At 50.6% G+C, this 16,939-nt stretch overlaps 1 protein-coding gene across 4 annotated transcripts in view; it reads left to right on the top strand.

Annotated features, from left to right (window-relative positions):
* The window catches only part of LOC148652923 (rab11 family-interacting protein 4A-like), a 64,178-nt gene that overhangs the window by 14,080 nt on the left and 33,159 nt on the right, over window positions 1–16,939 (top strand). For 3 of the 4 annotated variants that reach the window (XR_015925471.1, XM_088600192.1, XM_088600193.1), the window contains exons 2-3: window positions 6,030–6,117; window positions 8,003–8,088. The exons of the other annotated variant lie outside the window; for it this stretch is intronic. Coding sequence is in view for 2 of the 3 variants with exons in the window: in XM_088600192.1 (XP_088456318.1) it covers window positions 6,030–6,117; window positions 8,003–8,088 (174 nt within the window). In the remaining variant the exon portion in view is untranslated. The remainder of the gene's footprint in view (window positions 1–6,029; window positions 6,118–8,002; window positions 8,089–16,939) is intronic. 4 annotated transcript variants of the gene reach the window in all.

Genomic DNA, 16,939 nt, shown 5'->3' with positions numbered 1-16,939 from the left:
GCCAGGGCTTGGCCACGCCCCTCTCTGTTTCTCCATGGTGCCCATGCTTGGCCACGCCCCTCTCTGTTTCTCCATGGTGCCCATGCTTGGCCACGCCCCTCTCTGTTTCTCCATGGTGCCCATGCTTGGCCACGCCCCTCTCTTCTCTGCCTTGTAATTCATTGCATCTATATAGCACCTTTCATCCCAGTGAACCTAGAAACTCTTCACATGTGTGGTGCCACTTCACTGGCCACTGAAGTGCACCTGGAGGATGAGTTACCTCGAGTGACTGCAGTAAGCTTCCTGTCATGGCATCAGGCTGCACAGGTCTGTGTGGCGTTCGCGCAGCTGGCAGCTGTGCCCTGGTTCTGTACCCTTTCCCAGAAGGAGCGTGAGCGTGCTCGTTACTCCGGCAGGGAGGAGGATTATGAAACGCGGGTAGGTGGCTCTGCTCTCTGCCTGCGTGGGCAGGTCCATTTACAAGAGCACTTTCCTTCAGCTCAGCTGTTCAGTTACAGGATGCTAAAAGGATCCTGAGGAGCTGAATAACCTTCAGCTTGCAGGGACAAGACAAGCTGTGCAATGCTTTATGAAAGCACTGTGCAGTATTTGACACTCAGTGTAGCAGTAATGCACTATTTCAGGAAAACGTGGGTTTTGGTGTTTTTGTTTTTCAGAGATAATGTAGTTAAATATGTGCTCCTGCTTGCTACAAAACACAATGATTTTTCGTAAAACTCTTACCAGGATCTCTGGGAAGGGAAGGCAGTCAAGTTAATGACTGCTTGTGCTGCACACATAGCTGGAGAGTGTGAAATACAGTAGCGCTGTCCCTGTTATCCTCTGTCTGCTTCCTGTGGTGAATGTTCTCATGTTGTGGTAGAATGGCTTCTGGAAGCACATGTAACAAGTGACTGACCTGCCCTGACAGTGACCCTGCCCTTCATCTGTCTTTGACCCTGACCTGACAGTGACCTTGCCTTTGCTCTGACCTCTGACCCTGCCCTTGCTCTGTCTCTGACCCTGCCCTTGCTCTGACCTCTGACCTCTGACCCTGACCAGCGTTATCTGTGCTGAAGCTCAGATCCATACAGAATTCCCGCTGCCTCCTGGACGGAGAGTTTTGGTCCACAAGAAAATCTCCAGGAAAAGAGAAAATAATTCCTGACTGTTTTTATCTCTCTGGACCTGTGAGCTGAGTTTGTAATGTTAAGTATGTGTGCAGTTTGCCCAAAGGACTGTGCAGGGTCTGTTTGACCGAGTAGGACTGAATGAAGGAAATGGAGGAAATGTATTTAATTGGCAGGAACCTGTCTTTTCACATTTTACCATTTGACACAGTTTTTTTTCTGGTTTCCTCTGTCACTTCCAGCAGGATGAAATTCCCTTCCAGGCAGGTGTACCTTTCAGCCAGGATGCCCAAAGTGAGCTCGAGAGCGCCACAGCGTTCTGCCACAGTGTTACCTCAGGCCATCGAGTCTGAGCAACGGTGCGACTGCAGTGCTGCTGACTCCTCCCCCAGCATCACGAATTCTAAAAATAAAGCGATGTGGCTGACACCTCCCCTGTAGCCATGGTGACCACTGCTTACAGAACGTGATGATCTAATAATCAGTTTGCAGTTTTCAGGCAAACAGCACAAACCAAACAGCACCCGTGATCTCAGTGCACATGTTATAGGAGACTCTGAGCAGTGAACAGGGCTCTGACTGCACACAGCATCAAAGGCACCAAACTTTAAGAGTGACATTTAAAAAAAGGCAAAAATGAATCGGAATTGTAACTGTAGTTTGCTACACATTTCAAAGAAGTTGAAACCTGTGATTGAATCAGATATTTTTCTCCTTTAAAAAAAATCCTCTTTTTAAAAACAACAGGGTAGGAATGGTCTTATTAAATCTCAGCACAGGCTGACCGATGACTGTCAGACCTGTGACATCAGCCCCTGGCCATGCAGGAGATCGAGGGGTCAGGTGTAAAGGTGACATCACATGCTGGGACGTCAGGCTCGGGGCAAGCACTGCCAGCTCTTTCCGGGAAGAAAGAAAGAAAGAAGGAAAAAAAATTGTTTGATTTGGCACTTGAGTCAGCGTGGGCAATCAAGGGCTGTAACTGTCCTCACACTGCTAATGTAGCTCAGTAATGAATTGCAATGCCCTGGTGCTTTTGCCATTAAAAATTAATCATATTAGCCCTTCTGGGCAGCCCCCATGATGCATTGCTTCTGTTCCTGGAGTTTGTGCGGCCAATGCAAGATCTTCCAGGAAGCAGCAGTGCATCTGGCTGTCAGCTGGAGTGAGAGAGCTCCCTCGCAGAGCAGGTTCAGCACCAGTGCTGCTGTGTTCAGCCGCACACCGGTGGCATGAAGTTCCCAGTAAACATCAGTCTGGGTGATGTTTCCTGGGAACATCAGAAACATGGTTTTCTGAAGTCCTCCAGGCCTGGCACAGCCTAAGTTTCGTAGCCGGAGCGGTGTTTTCTGTTGGGTAGGACAGAGAGGCTGTGTCAGGTGGCAGGGCTGAAATTCGCATGTGGTGGAAGGCTCTGTTTGGATTTCGTCCAGACCCCGAGTTCAAAAACCTCACCAATAACAGCCTGTTGGGTAGGACTCTCTGTCCTGTGGCGTGATTCGAAGAGTCCCGGGTGCCTGTGGCTGCAGCTCTTGGACTGACTTCAACATAAGAGAGAGATGAGCCATTCAGTCCGTCTGCTTGCTTGTAGCTAATCGATCCCAACCTCTCCTCCAGCCAAAACGTTTTGCGCTGAACAGCATGCAGAGCGATGAAGCCGTGTCCAGACTAATCAGTGGCTGTGAAAAGACAGATTGTAAAGGGCTGGAAACAATAGGAACAAAAATGTCTACTTTAGAGACACTGCTGTTACAATTTAATTGACCTCGACACAGATTAAGCGAACTGTTGAATGCTTTCTGAGTAACTAAAGCCGTCTTGACCCAAATGATAAACGAAGAAATAAACGCATGGTGTTTTTCAAAATTCAGATGTTATCCTGCAGCCTGAGCAGATTTGATGCATTAACATTTAGCTCTATAATTCCATGTTCATATCTAATAAGTATAAAAAGCTCTCCCAGCTCCGATATGCAGTGCAAGCCCAGTCTTGAGCACACAGCCTCCCCAGGGCAGAAAAGCTGTTAATTGGAAATGTGTCAACAGCTTTGGTTCTGCAAAGGAGTACTGTACGCCTTCTAAATGGAGGAGAAAGCCACTGTCCAATTCATAGCCATATTGCACAGCTTGTTCCGAACTTGTGCGGGACCTGCGCTCTGCTCACAGCCCAGCGCGGAGGAGTGTGAATGAGTCTTCGGAAGGGCTCCTGAGGCCGGGGGGGAGGGTGCGCGGTGGAGGGGTCTGACGTCTGCGGACCCTGCTGGCGCACAGGACACTCCACACAGCAGCACCTCCCTCAGGGGGCTCAGGCTGTGCTCAGATATAAACTGGGGAGTCTGGGGGCTCTGGCCCTGCGGCATGCAGCCCAATGACACTGCTGTGTTCACCCAGGTTCAACACCGCGTCATCTGCAGGACTCCCAGAATCCTCCTTAAATAAGGGTCTGTCAGCCAGTTGTCTTTGTTGGATATGATTCATGTTGACTGTTGTGTTCAAGGTCTGGCTTCATAGTTCTCTGGTTCGGCTGCGTTAGTAACGAGCGGTTCGGCTGTGATGAGCTGCTCCTGCGACGCTGGGAGCTGTGCTGTCCGAGTGGGATTCTGTGGGAATAACGGGGATGGTGAACCAGGAGCTGCCTCCAGATTCCCGCCTCGGCAGGCTGGCACAGACAGCGGGGACTTTAGCGTCCGTTAGCGAGGTGCTGCTTCTGTGAAGCGGTCGCTGAGCTGTGGGGCGCAGTGCACCCCCGCTCCCCGGGTCTGCTCCTGCACCCCGAGTGTCTCTGCGTGGGGAGGCGGCTCCAGGGAAGAGCAATCGCAGGGGAGCTTGTTTTCGAGAGATAACGTACAGTATTTCTTCACAGAGCAGCAATACACACACCACATGCTGTAGCTCACTGACGCCTTTCCCAGCTGCTTGTGCATTTCAGTGTTATAAACATGGAGCCAAAGTCACAGGATATTGTAAAAGTTCAAATTAGAATCAGCAAACTCCTGATTTCTGCGAGAGGAAGTGTTTGATCACCTCAGCCCCCGTGGTGCAGCAGAAAAGGGGAGAAAGGGGATGTCCGATCAGTGTCGTCTGGTTCCTCACTCATACTGCCAGCCTGCAGGCACTAGGCCACAGCTCACACACACACACACACACACGGTGGCGCTGCAGTGCAGCACACAGAGGATGCCCTGGCCTTAGGGGTGCTTGGCCAACTGTGCCCTGCAGCCTGGGGTGTCCTGGTCACCAGCTGGAGCAGACGACAGCTGCACTCTATGGCCCGGCAGTGCCTGTGGCAGGTTTCCCCCCCGGACAGCTGCAGTCCTGCCCCGCTGCTGTCAGTTGGCAGTCTGGGTGATTGTTTTCTGATTCCGGACAGGATAGATTTGAAACGACCTGTTTGCTTGTGAGGCTCAAACTGGCAGGATTGTTTATTGCATCACTGAAGCAAATAAGTAGGAAGAGGAGAATTTCACAGAAAGGTTTGTGTCCCCCATCTAATTTGTATTTAAATGGAAGGCTGTTACTGACATACTTGAATTGCATGGAATACAGAGGGATGCTCTCGAGCTGCTTTCGAAAGGAGAGAACAAATTAAAATACCACAGGGGAGGTGAAGTCAAATCCACGCGCTCACGGGGAGTGTCTGTTGACTCCCAAGTTGCTCTGCACACATCCCTCTTTCAGAATAGATTCTGTCTTTAAAAAATCCCAATTCGTCTTCTTCTGCAAGTGTCATGTTCTGGTGCTTCGGACTTTGGCAGAAAAAACTCCTGATTCAGGTATTGAAGCTCCTGTGAAGCTGAATCTTTTCCTTGCTTCTGGAATCTCTCTTTTGGAAGAAACCAAATCTTGGAAACTGAGTTTTCAGACTGATTGTAGGTCAAACAGCCAGACAGAGTCTCTCTATGAAGCTGGATCTGCATAAGAAAAACACAGCAAAAGCCTTATATCATTGCATTGGAATATCGCTGGATTTGATTTTTCTGTTCTGACCTGACAGGCAGGCTCAAGGTGGAAGGATGCAGGCTGAAGGCTCCGCAGTGCCGGTCTGTCTGTTTCAGCCGGAGCGCAGTCTTGACTTGTGAACGGCTTCACACGGCGGCTGGCTCTGTGTTCTCCTCAGAGGCTCAGGCGCAGGAGCGGACGAGTCCGCGAGGGCCTGGCTGTGTCGCTCTGAGTAAACGGCAGGCTGTCAGCTGTGCTGCTCTGTCTGCACCAAGGAAAGCCTTGCTGACACACTGAGATCGTAATTGAAAGGGCTGAGCAGAGTCCTGCCAATATGTCATGGGAGCGGTGTCCTCTTATAAAGAGCACTTAATGTGCCCGACACGTTTCAGAGCCACTCACAGAAGGCAAGCACAGAGCTCTGCCTGCTCTCAGATCCTGGATGGTGCACAATGCAAACGCAGGTTGTCTGCACAGACACCTCATTTCAGACCCACATTCATCATAGATGCATTTTACACTGTGAGAGATGCCTTAGTGCTGTGTAATGGTACAGTCCTGGAACGGATGAACTGGTTTTTACATTAACATGTTTGCTTTGTTTCAATAACCTAAAATCCTGGTATGCGATATGATGCATACTGTTCAGAGCGGGTGGTGTAATGCTTGCCCACTGCGCTGTGGTAACAGGGTGGGCTGAGGCGAGTGTGGAGTCGGTCTCATCAGCTCTTCCCTGCCCTGCTGAGAGCAGGTCTGCAGAGGCGGGGCTGCGCTGTGGAGCAAGGAGGCCGCCGGTCCTGCTGTCCTCTCTCTGAGGGAAGAGGGAGGGCGTGCAGGACTGTCGGAGTCCTGTGTGGGTTGAATGTGGAGCCCAGAGACACTGAGCACATAAACGACCAGCACAAGCTCTGTGTGCGAGCGGACGAGGGAGAGGGGTGCGCCAGTCCACATGTGGTGACAGAGCTGTCGTCTCTTTCAGGTGAAGAAGCTGACAAAATACCTGGACCCCCAGGCGCTGGGCAGGATCAACTTCAGGGACTTCTGCCACGGGGTGTTCGCTATCAAAGGTAAAGGAGGCACCCTGTCCGCAGCTGTGGCTGTGGGGAGCAGGAAGAGCACATCTGGCCGCTGCTTGGCTGCTGGCAGGGACGTGAGCAGCTGTTTCTCAAGGGATCCCAGCGCAGCAGGTCGCTTGTTCCTCGCTTCTACAGCCCCCCGCGATTTGGCGGGATGAAGGTGTTGAGGAATCAGCGTGTTAGCTGGTGGCTGGAAGGGTTGATGTGTTTTTGAGGGTGTCTGAGTCGTGCACCTGCAGTAATCCTGCAGTCGGTGCTGTCGGTGCCAGTGTTTCTCTCCAGTTTGTCAGTCTGGGCTGCCGGGTTACTCAGGATAGTGGTTAGTTAGGCAGCAGATGCACATGGCTTCTCTGACGAGGGTGTACCGTCTGGTGGTGCTGGACAGTGGTCACTGAAGCTGCCCCTCCTCGTCTCGAGCGTTACGCCTGCATCTTCTGTTCGGACTCTGAGTTGGGTGGGTGTCTCCTACGTGAGAACCAGTCGATCGAAATTCTGAGATATCCCCACCAGCAGAAACTCTTCTTTTTTCCAGCTCTCCCAGGATAGCCTGATGCTGAAGCACTTCACTCAGTCAGGTCACACTCAGAAACTAGAACTGTTTTTGCTGAGTGCCTGGATAACGGGAGCTCTAATTATTCTGCAAAAAAACCATGTATATCAAAGGACACAAGGACCTTCCGCTTAATTAATTCCTGGCGCGCGCTGTGAGGAGCCCTGGCGCTCCTTGAGAGGCTGTCCTCCAGGAGCCACGTGAAAAGCTTCTGATAAACAAACTGATTGTTAGATGCTTAGGGAGAGGCACTTGAGGAGGCACTTGCAAGACCTATTTCAAAAAGAGAGGGCAGAATCCCAGCAGGTGCAATCTAGTTAAGCTATCCAGTCTGTCCCACAGGTCTCCGAACCTATTGAATAGGCCCGTGACTGCGCAGCTCCGGTGGTGTGATGGTCCTGCGGTGGGTTTGAGCAGCGCTCCAGGCAGACAGGCTTGGACCTGGACCTGCTCCTCATGGATCAGGGAAGTGACTCGGACGTCCACTGCATTGCAGTCTGAGCCATTTCAGCTTTCAGACGTTACTGGACTGCTGTGCGGAAACTGGATAGTTCAAGCTTGCTAACCTCTGTTCACAGTTTTTTTGTGTCAGTGGACAAGCGAAGTCTTGATTTTTTGGCTTAATAGGAAGAATTTTGTAGAAGCTCCCTTCTCCTTTCTCCAGTCTGCCGCCCTCTGGGGCTCCTTCAGCACACTGTGCGACAGGAGATGGCTGATCACTGCCTACTTCCAGCCCAGCACGCAATAACTCTCTCCAGCTCACTGTCTGGAGCTCTTCCACGCATGACCAAGAGGGGCAGCTCTTTCTACCCCAGTGTCAGTTCTCTGTTAGCTGTGCACGGGTCACTCGGGCGCTGCGGAGTTCAGGGAGGGAGCACAGCGGAGGGTCTGCTCATGTACTGGTGTCCAGTCTGGCTGCCTGGGGTGGCTGTGAAGCTGGCACCCAGGGGCACACCCGGGCTCCCCGCTGGGGACTTGCGCCGCCCGGCAGGGCTGTCGTCTCCATGTGCGTTCATCTGGTTGTGATTATGAATAACAAAATAGTCCCACTAGAGCTCCAGTCAAAACTCTAGATGAGCAAGAGAATACGTCCACTCCTACTCCTGTTTTCCTGTCTACTCCTATTGCTCTTACAACCGCAAACTCAGACATTGAGTGTGAAGTGGAGGAAGCAAATTCCTTCTTCGTGAGTCTTTGTTTCTGTCCATGTCGGTCTTGTGGAGGAGGTGGCGATTGCCAGTGATGGCTGGCTGGACCAGAGGTTTAATGGTTCCATAACGAAGGGTGGCTCAGAGCAGTGACCCCGCGCTCCCTCTCCTCCCACAGGCTGCGAGGAGATCCTGAAGAATGCTCTAGGTGCCAGGAGCGCGGGCTGCCGTCCCTGCGAGATGGACAATGGTTATTACTACCAGGTAAGGCGCTGACCTCAGAGTCTTCTCTTCCTGTGTGCTGTTGCTCTGGCCCTGACCTTGTCGCTCTGGAACCCTGGGAAGGTGCGGTGGGCTCCCATCATGCCCTGTATGGTTCTGAGCTGCTGTTGTCTGCGTGTCTCTGCTGGATGAGCTTCCTTCAAGGGCTGGGGATCGCGCCTGCTGGAGTGCTGTTGTGCTGTTCTCACTGTGCTACAGTAATGAGAGACATCGGGCACTGCAGTAAGTCAGGAACGGAGCTGTAAAGCGGGGACAGCAGAGAGTACTGGTCAGAGCTCGGAACTCATAACAGATGGGGGGTGGCATTGCTGGGGTACCCCTGCGATGCTCTAGTGTCCTGCCAGGGGGGGTCATGCCCTCTCGGTTGGTTTAAACCTCCAGACCCCAGGAGGGCGGCTGCAGTTTGTTTTCCTCACATGGGTGCAAAGGGCTCTCGGCTCGCTGTCTGCACTCTGACACCTTGCACAGGTGAGCAGACCAGCAACAGGCCCCAGCCGGCTGCTCTTTCTGAAGGCCGACAGGCCGCGGGGCAGGCGTGTGTGAGCCTGACGTCTGTGTGTGGTCAGGGACACAGCCCCCTCCACCAGCATCAGGGCTCCTAATCATAACCGCGGCTGTTGTTATCTGTGCAGTGGGATTTTACCCGAGGCACCGAGCTGCCACTACTGTTCCTCCTGGTTGCCCTTGTGTCATGTGCCCCAAAACCGCTACGAGCCTCTTCCAGCATCCAAAGTTCAGGCAGTGTAGTCGCAGCCCAGCGGCCAGTGTTCAGGCAGTGTAGTCACAGCCCAGCGTCCAGTGTTCAGCCAGTCTATTCACAGCTCAGTGTCCAGTGTCCAGTGTCCAAGCAGTCTAGTCACAGCCCAGCGCCCAGTGTCCAGACAGTCTAGTCACAGCCCAATGCCCAGTGTTCAGCCAGTGTAGTGTTTAGCCCAGTGTCCAAGTCTCTATTTTCCTTGTATCCAGCAGCAGAAATATTTTGTCTGTTGGCAGGATTTTCGAATGGTGACTTATGGCAAAGGTAAGATCTTATGTCGGGAGCAAGGCATTATCACAGCCTGTTCTCACAGCCACCTGAGCCCCTGGCAGTTTGTATCAGTCTAACCAAGGACAAGCTGAGCTGGAAGACGTTCAAGTAGGGAGCTGTGTCAGCACGCGCAGGCTTCAAAGGAACAAGTGACGGATTATTCCCTGGTGAAAAGAGAAGAAAAGAAACACAAAGTTTCGGCTGTGGAGCCTCCTTCTTGGGGCGTGGGACCTATTTGTTCCTGAGCTGGAAGATGTCTGCCTTCTCCCTCTTGGCAAGCAGGCTGTTGGGGAGTGCGACCCCATACAGAGCAGCGCAGCACAGCTCAGCTCGGCCTCTCTCCTGGCACCTGCCTGCAGGGCCTGATGGGACCTGGTTCTGGACACAGTGAGACGAAATCCAAGAGCAAATCGAAACGTCTCATTGTCTGGACAGACCTACATTAATCTTGTGTCAGCATGTGGAGATGGTTTTTAAAGGATCGAAAAAGCATCAGGCTGCATGAGACTTTCTGTCTCATGTGGAATCCTGCTTTCAAAGCTTCTCGGTGAAAGGTTTGTAGTTCTCCCAGAATCCCTTTAGCCATGAGAGTTGTCCTGTCGTGACATGGAATGAGGTTTTGACCACTGTCATGTCCTAATCCTTCAGCGCAGTCAGCTGTTCGCTTGCTGCTAACAGGCAGGTCTCCTGACAGGGCTCCTCCTCGGGTCGCAGGTCGCGGAGCTGTAGCTCGGGGGGGAGTGAGGGCCCGAGCGGGGATCGGAGATGACCATGCAGGTCTCAGCGCTGCACCCCTGGACTGAATCTACCACGCTGATCACCCTGGTCTCACCGTGCGCTGGGGCTCCTGCCCCTCGGCGCCGCCCGTCTGCAGCTCCGTTAGCTCACTCCTCCCTGACCGAGCGCCTGTACTGACGGCCAGCGGGGCGGTTCGACTTTTGGGGTACACGTTCAGCTTTCTGGGGGTTCTCCGAATCACAACAGGCTCGTGAATGAGGATTAGGACAAGCTGTTGTCGTGCAGGAATAATTATATTTTACCAGTGCAAAAGTTATTTCAATGTAAATACACCACACTTTTAATAGGCTTTTCTATATTCAGTTCAGTTCACTTTATTGTCATATTGCACAAGTGCAATGAAATGCTTATTTGCATGTTTGCTCCAATACAAAGACATTAAAACAATCACCAAAAACATATAAACACAGAACAGCAGCAGCAACAACAAGTTAAATAACATACAACTTAAAACACATGAGTGTGAGCCAGTGGTAGGAGTAGAGTTCAGTCATCTGACAGCTTGTGGGAAGAAACTTCATTAAAAAGTGAGAATTACAGCCCTAAGTGCTTGCAGTCTTGATTAATTAATCAATTGCTTACACTTATTTCTGGACACTCCACTCAAAGCGCTTTGCAGGTAATGGGGATCCCCTCCCCCAGCACCCCCCAGTGTGCAGCCCCACCTGGATGATGGGCCAGTCTGCTCCCCACACACCAGCTCTCAGTGTGGAGGAGAGCAGACTTGATTCAGCGTGGCAGTAAATATTTTGTGTACTTAAGACTTGTCAGTTTCACCTCAAAGGTTTAGTAATCTGATTTACAGAAGTTGAGCACAAACTCATTAAAAAGAAGACTCACTGGTCAGGAAGAGAGAAATAAAGTGCTGAGGGTTGTTTAATCCTGGACACTGAATGCCCACTAGATGTCAGTGTTTAACAAGAAATATACAATAAGACTGCACAGCTGATGGAGTCATAATGCTCACAAACTGTTCAGAGTCATTGTTAAAATCAAATTGAGTTACCTGTTATTGAGACATCAGTTCAGTATTAATAAATATTATGATAAATAACTCTGCTGAAGACCATGCTGTACACAGGGGGCCAGTGAGCCTCTCATATTTCTGGAGCCCAAATTCATTAGAGACTCTGTAACTAAAGACTTTTATGTTATTACAGCTGAGCAAAAGGATGTAAGAGGATATCATAAGCAGAGACTAATTTGAATTGTTTGTAGTAATAGCGTCTCAAATGTTTCCCAAGAGCACCTGCATCTGAGCTCTGAAAGGAAGTTACAACACAGTTTCTTATGAAATTACAGTCCTAAGATACATGTGAGCTGTTGTATAACTGGTGTCTGGTAGTCATTTTCTATATTTTTCATAATCTTGAAGTGGGACATACAGTATATATCAGCACATGTTCAAGGTTATGGTGTTAGTAAGTAATATGTATGGAATAATCACTGGAATATGTTAACTTAACTGTCTGAAGGTCTGATATACATATGATATATAATTGTACTTTCTCAGTGTTTACCATTTTAGATTTATAGATGATCTTCTTGCTATTGGCAATATTAAGCTCTATACAGAATCTAGATCAGTGATAGAAATCAGGATGAGCTGTGGTTCTCATGCAGATTCCTGCAACCCAGTTACACCATTTAACCTTTATCTCTAATATAACTACACACATTACCTTGAAGGCAGTTTTAAAATTAATATTTAGAGAGGAACTTTATCAAAAGCCTTATGACACTCTAAATAAACCATTCATATCTACCAAATTATAGAGAGGTGAAAAACAACCTGCAAGGAGAAAATGTCTTGTAAGACTAAACAAAACACCAAAAAACAAACAACAGATGGAAACAGTAAAGACTTGGGCTCAAGGAGATGATGTACAGTATTGCTTACTGACCAAGCTCTGTGAGTGGTGTCATTACGAATGGCTTTATGGCAATAAGTACTGTAAGAGGGCTCTCCTTTCCCTGCCCTGCCCCTGACTGGACCATGCATGAGAGAACTGAGGCTTTGGACTGAGCCAGCCTGGGCCAGGACACTCATTCACAGGACAGTGACCGCTCCGCTGCACACTGCAGAACAGACTCAGCTGGTAGAGAGTGACAGCTCAGACTGCGACAGAGGAAAGCTTTCAATATTCATGAGGACTGAAAGAAGATCCTGCTGCATGTGGACAAGCAGGCACACCTGTGTGTAGAGAATCACACTTGGGGATCTTGAATTCTCAGCTGACTTACATTGAGTCTGCTGGACTTCGGGGAGTTAGAGTAAGTTGCGGACATATTACTGTTGCTTAAGGACCAGACTTTTGATTTTTTTTTCATCTCAAAGTTGACAGCGCAGGCAAGTTCTGTAGCCCTTCAGGAGGCCAGGGCACGGGGTCATCGATCCCTTCGTCCGTCCCTGGCCTGAGTTGGCAGCAGCTGCTTCGTTAGACAGGTGCAGCTCCAGGGGGAGGAGGTCAGAAAAACTGCTCCTTTAAAGGCAGTCTTCTGCACAGATGGGCACCAGTGCCTTATTCAGCACAGAGCCACCTCCTCCAGGGGTTTAAAACAGCCCAGTCATTTCCTTCCCACAGCAGGAGAGTTATGGAAATGAGGAGGGGCTGTTTTCGTTGCTGTACGGGTAAACAGCACCTCTGATATTGACGTTAATCAGACCTGAAGGGAGGGATGAATTATTCATCAGCAGTGAAGAGCCGTTTTCTCTGTGTGTGTTAATCTGCAGGGGAATCTGGCTTCAGCAGGGGCCTCATTAACTACTGCAGACATGCTGGGCATGAGTTAGCAGGCTGGATATCAGGGCAACGCCTGATCCACTTGCTTTCCAATGAGAATTAAAACCTGGGACACTTTAACACCGAGGTGCAACGAAAAGAAAACATTGTATGGAAGAGTTTTTTGCTAGTCTAAACTGCCGAGATCTGTTGTTTCCAGGGCTGTTCTCAGGGAGGGCCGCACCATTACTCTGTTGTGTGTCAGCTGCTGTAGGTGCTGAGAGACCCCAGTTCGTTTGTTTGGTGGGGGGTCCTTCTGTAGAATGTAGAGGCTCGTCATTTTACCTGAAGACGCAGAAGTATAACATTGAACTTACACAGCATATATCTTGTATACAGAGGCCGGATCTTCCTGTTGGTACTTTAGACACACACACTGTGTGAGTGTCTCCTTCAGCGTTCTCTGGAAGAGGGCGTGTTCATCACACATTCAGCTGCTCTTGAACCCTCGCTGGCCTCCGCCGTCACTCCTCATGTCCCTGCAGCAGCTTCCTGCTGTCAGCGGGCCGTGCATCGGCGGACACGGGTCCCTCCCTCGCTGCCGGAGCAGGGAGCTGGAGAGCACGCCCCTCCTCGGGCCGGCTGCTCGCACTCGGACCCCTGTGCAGAAAGGCTGAGGCCGGGCTCAGTGGGCCAGGAGGGTAAGAAGGGTGGTGAGGCTGCAGGACGCAGAAGGACAGGTCCTCGCTGGTGTACAAACAGTGCAATGGGATGTGCCGATACGCAGCAATGGCTCTATAAATCTGGCGACGCCCCGATTGGCTGTGGTGAATTTCGAGGGAGATTTAAATAAACGCGTCATCTTTCCATCGGAGTTATATAGGTGGCTCCCTCAAAGACTTCAGGACTGTGTCCATTCTGGTCGTGGGGACCAGTCCCAGCCGTGTCTGGGTTGGGAAGGGAAACCAAGAGTGTTTCGACAGAGCAGTGAATTATTCAGGCTAGGGAACAGCAGAGGGATCCCACGTGTCTGCACATGGCCTAGTTTGTGAGTTAGAGAGAGCCTGCGGGAGACAGCTGTGTGGGGGCCGAGGGGGAGAAGAGGCTGGGCGCTGACCCTGGAGCCCTGCAGAGTGGACAGAGTCAGCGGGACAGGTGCAGCATGGCCTCTGAGGCAAAGCAGCTCTTATCCCAGGTCTCCTGCAGGATAAATGAAGCACAGCACGCTCCGTCCAGACTCCCGCTGAGCTGATACTGGGACATCCCCTTGGGATAGAGCACGGAAAAATCAGATTTATTGATCAGTATTAGTCATTTTTATTAACTTTTTAAGTCAAGCATTCGAAGGATTAGAAGAGAGAATTTGCTTTTAACTGAATGTTTAAATGGATATTAATTATTTAATTAAAATCATTTACATTTTTTTTAGATCCAAGCAATTTTTATGTAAAGTAGAAAACCTAAATGGCTCCAAAAACTCTCTCACCCGCTTAATGCACCAGCACAGACTCAGGCCTTTGCACAGTGCCTGGTCCGAGAGTAATGGGAACAGACTGAATTTAATGGGGGTTGACGTGAGTGATCTGTCTCACCAGTCATGTGATATATCTCCTATCTCACTGAGGCGCAGCCTAGACTCCACTAATGTTACACTCATGTTCCTTAGTTTCATGTTCAATCTATTCTTTGTTCTTTATTTGATTAAAGAAGAAAGCTGAAAGGCATTTTTTTAAAGCACAAATATTCACCTGCTGTTCTCTCACCCTGCTAGCCCTGCCAAGCCCTCTGCATTTCTGCTCTGCTCTCAAGACCAGGTATCCAGATGTCCACTGACCAGAAATCAATAATTATTCTGCATTGCTGCAAGTTTTTTTGGACAGTTTCTTTTATACCTGGTTCAGGTGGGTAGCTGCGTCAGCATGCATAGGCTGCAAAGGAACAAGTAATAGCTTTATTCCTGAATGAATGAAGGCTCCACACCCAAAGAAGGCTCCACAGCCGAAACGTTGTGTTTTCTTTCTTCTCTTTTCAGCATGGAATAAACCTATTACTTGTTCCTTCTTTTATACCTGCCTGTCAGGAAATGGGTTGGACAATGAGAGCGCCCCTTCTCCAGTCAGACAGGCTCCTGTCTCGACAGCCTGTGAGCTCCACAGTGCCTCACAGGAGAGTCGGACTTGCACAGTGATGTCATCTCTCGCCGACAAGAGTCGCGGTGTCACTGGGGACCAGAAGAGGCCTGGCTGAGCCCAGCTGGCACTCTGCCATGCTTACGCGTTGTGTGATGTTGGTGTCTGCCTGGTGTCTGACGATCCTGAGCTGACGAGCTGCAATTCCGAAACCAGGAGTGAGCAACTAAACTACGAAGCACAGAACTGACACCGAAGAGCTGCCGCTGACATGCAGACAGACATGAACAAGGAATCGTGTGTCTGTCTGGTGTTGGGCTCCTGTCATGTGACAGCTGATTCCAGCAGCGCAGAAGCACAGATTTCCTTTAACTGAGATCATTTCTCACCGCGGAGCTTGTTGACAGTTTATCTAGTTAGGAGGGGGTTAGTTGCAGGAGGGGTTTTTTACTCAAAGAAGCATTTAAAGGAGGGTTTTCTGTGTGCACGCAGGTGTTAATTTGCTGTATAGGACTCCAGGCCAGCAGAGGGCAGTATAGAATAGACTGGACAGATCAGTGACCACAAGCACCCCCCAGGATGTCACACAGGATATTTAATACAGATCTGGGCCAGCATGTCCTTCTGATTCAAGTCTGGTTGCAGAAGCTTCAGCTACAGTAGCAATCGGAGAATAGGCTTGCATTTTAAATTATTGAGTTTCTTTATAGTCTCTGCTGGGGTGCAGCAATGCTGCGATCTCTGGTCGCAGTGCAGACTGAGCAGTGACCTTAAGTCTCACCTCAGCCAGCAGCTGGATGCTCTGTGTCTTCTGGACTAACAGCTACAGTGCTTATCCACATGGCTTCTTCCTGTGATCCTGCACTGATCCCGACTGGCACACCTCTCTCCCTCCCTCTCTCTCTGTTTAATAATGCATCCCCCAGCTCAGAACCCAGCAAAGTAATTAAAAAGAGAGATAAGATCCCGCTCCCCTGTCAGAGATTTGCATGTGTTTTCCATTAGTGTAATATTTATTTGATTGGGCATAAGCCGTCTGTTTTTTTTCTTCGGGAATTCTGCTAAAGTTTCCACATGCCTGATCTCCCTTGGGACAGCAAGCAGGGACTTTGAAGAGGGGTTCTGTATTTATTTGCTGATGTCCCTGTGCTCCCTGCAGCAGGCTCACGTGAACTGTCCCCAAGCGCAGAGGTGGGCTCACCCTGCCCGATATGAAAGTGTGACGGGCCAGCCTGTCATGACCAGCCACCAGCCCCTCCGCTGGGCGGGCGGATATCTGGCAGCGTTGTGCAGCAGGAGCTGTGTCAAGGGGCAGTGGTGAATGGGGGTGCCCCTCCTCTGGCAGTGTAGTGCAGCAGCTGTGTCAAGGGGCAGTGGTGAATGGGGTGCCCCTTCCTGTCACTGCAGTCGCCCGCTGTGCTGCGGAGCTCTGGGCTGCAGGTCGTTCCCCTGAGCAGAAGGCAGGTGCAGGAGCTCTTGCACTCTGTCCCTGACAGTGCATCAGCGGGGAAGGGCGACAGGAATGCCAGGGCCAGGAGAGAGGCACTTCCTGGGATTGGGAGAGGCCGAGCAGGAGCTGGTGAGGACTGCAGCCTCAGGAGACTCCGACATCTCTGGGCTTACCTTGATATTGGATCGCTGGGCCCCCCTGGGCCAAAGGCATGGAGCGCCTGCAGTCCTGCGCTGTTTCCATCAGGCTCTGTCTGAGGACTGAGGTGGCCACATGACTTGCAGCAAGACCTGCAGGAGGTGTGCACCCCTGGGCTTCGTCTGGCCAGGCTGCAGTGCTGCTGCTGGGGGGGTGGTACTGCTTCTTGGGGGGCAGTACTGCTGCTGGGGGGGTAGTACTGCTGCTGGGGGGCTGTGCTGTATTGTGCTGCAGTGCTAGGGCTGTGGCAAGCCAGGCAGTCACACGGGAACCAGGCCATCATGGCACTGATGCAGTTCAGCAGCAATTGGACACCGGTGATAGAAATGCAGTCTGCTTTTTTTGCTGGCTTGTTGCCTTTTATTGACAGCGCAACTGGTTCAGGTCATGGTTTACTTTAATTAAGAAGCCTGTTTTGGAAAATGTATTTCCGGGTCAGGCTCCATTCTCTGTTGTTGCAGTGCCTCTTGGGGTTTTCACGTCCTTGTTTCGAAGCTGCTGTGGATCG

The sequence above is a fragment of the Lepisosteus platostomus genome, chromosome 11 (assembly GCF_059453375.1).
Source record: "Lepisosteus platostomus isolate fLepPlt1 chromosome 11, fLepPlt1.hap1, whole genome shotgun sequence".
Taxonomy (NCBI): domain Eukaryota; kingdom Metazoa; phylum Chordata; class Actinopteri; order Semionotiformes; family Lepisosteidae; genus Lepisosteus; species Lepisosteus platostomus.
The sequence above is the reverse complement of the archived record's forward strand: the minus strand, read 5'-3'. Positions and strand labels throughout refer to the sequence as shown.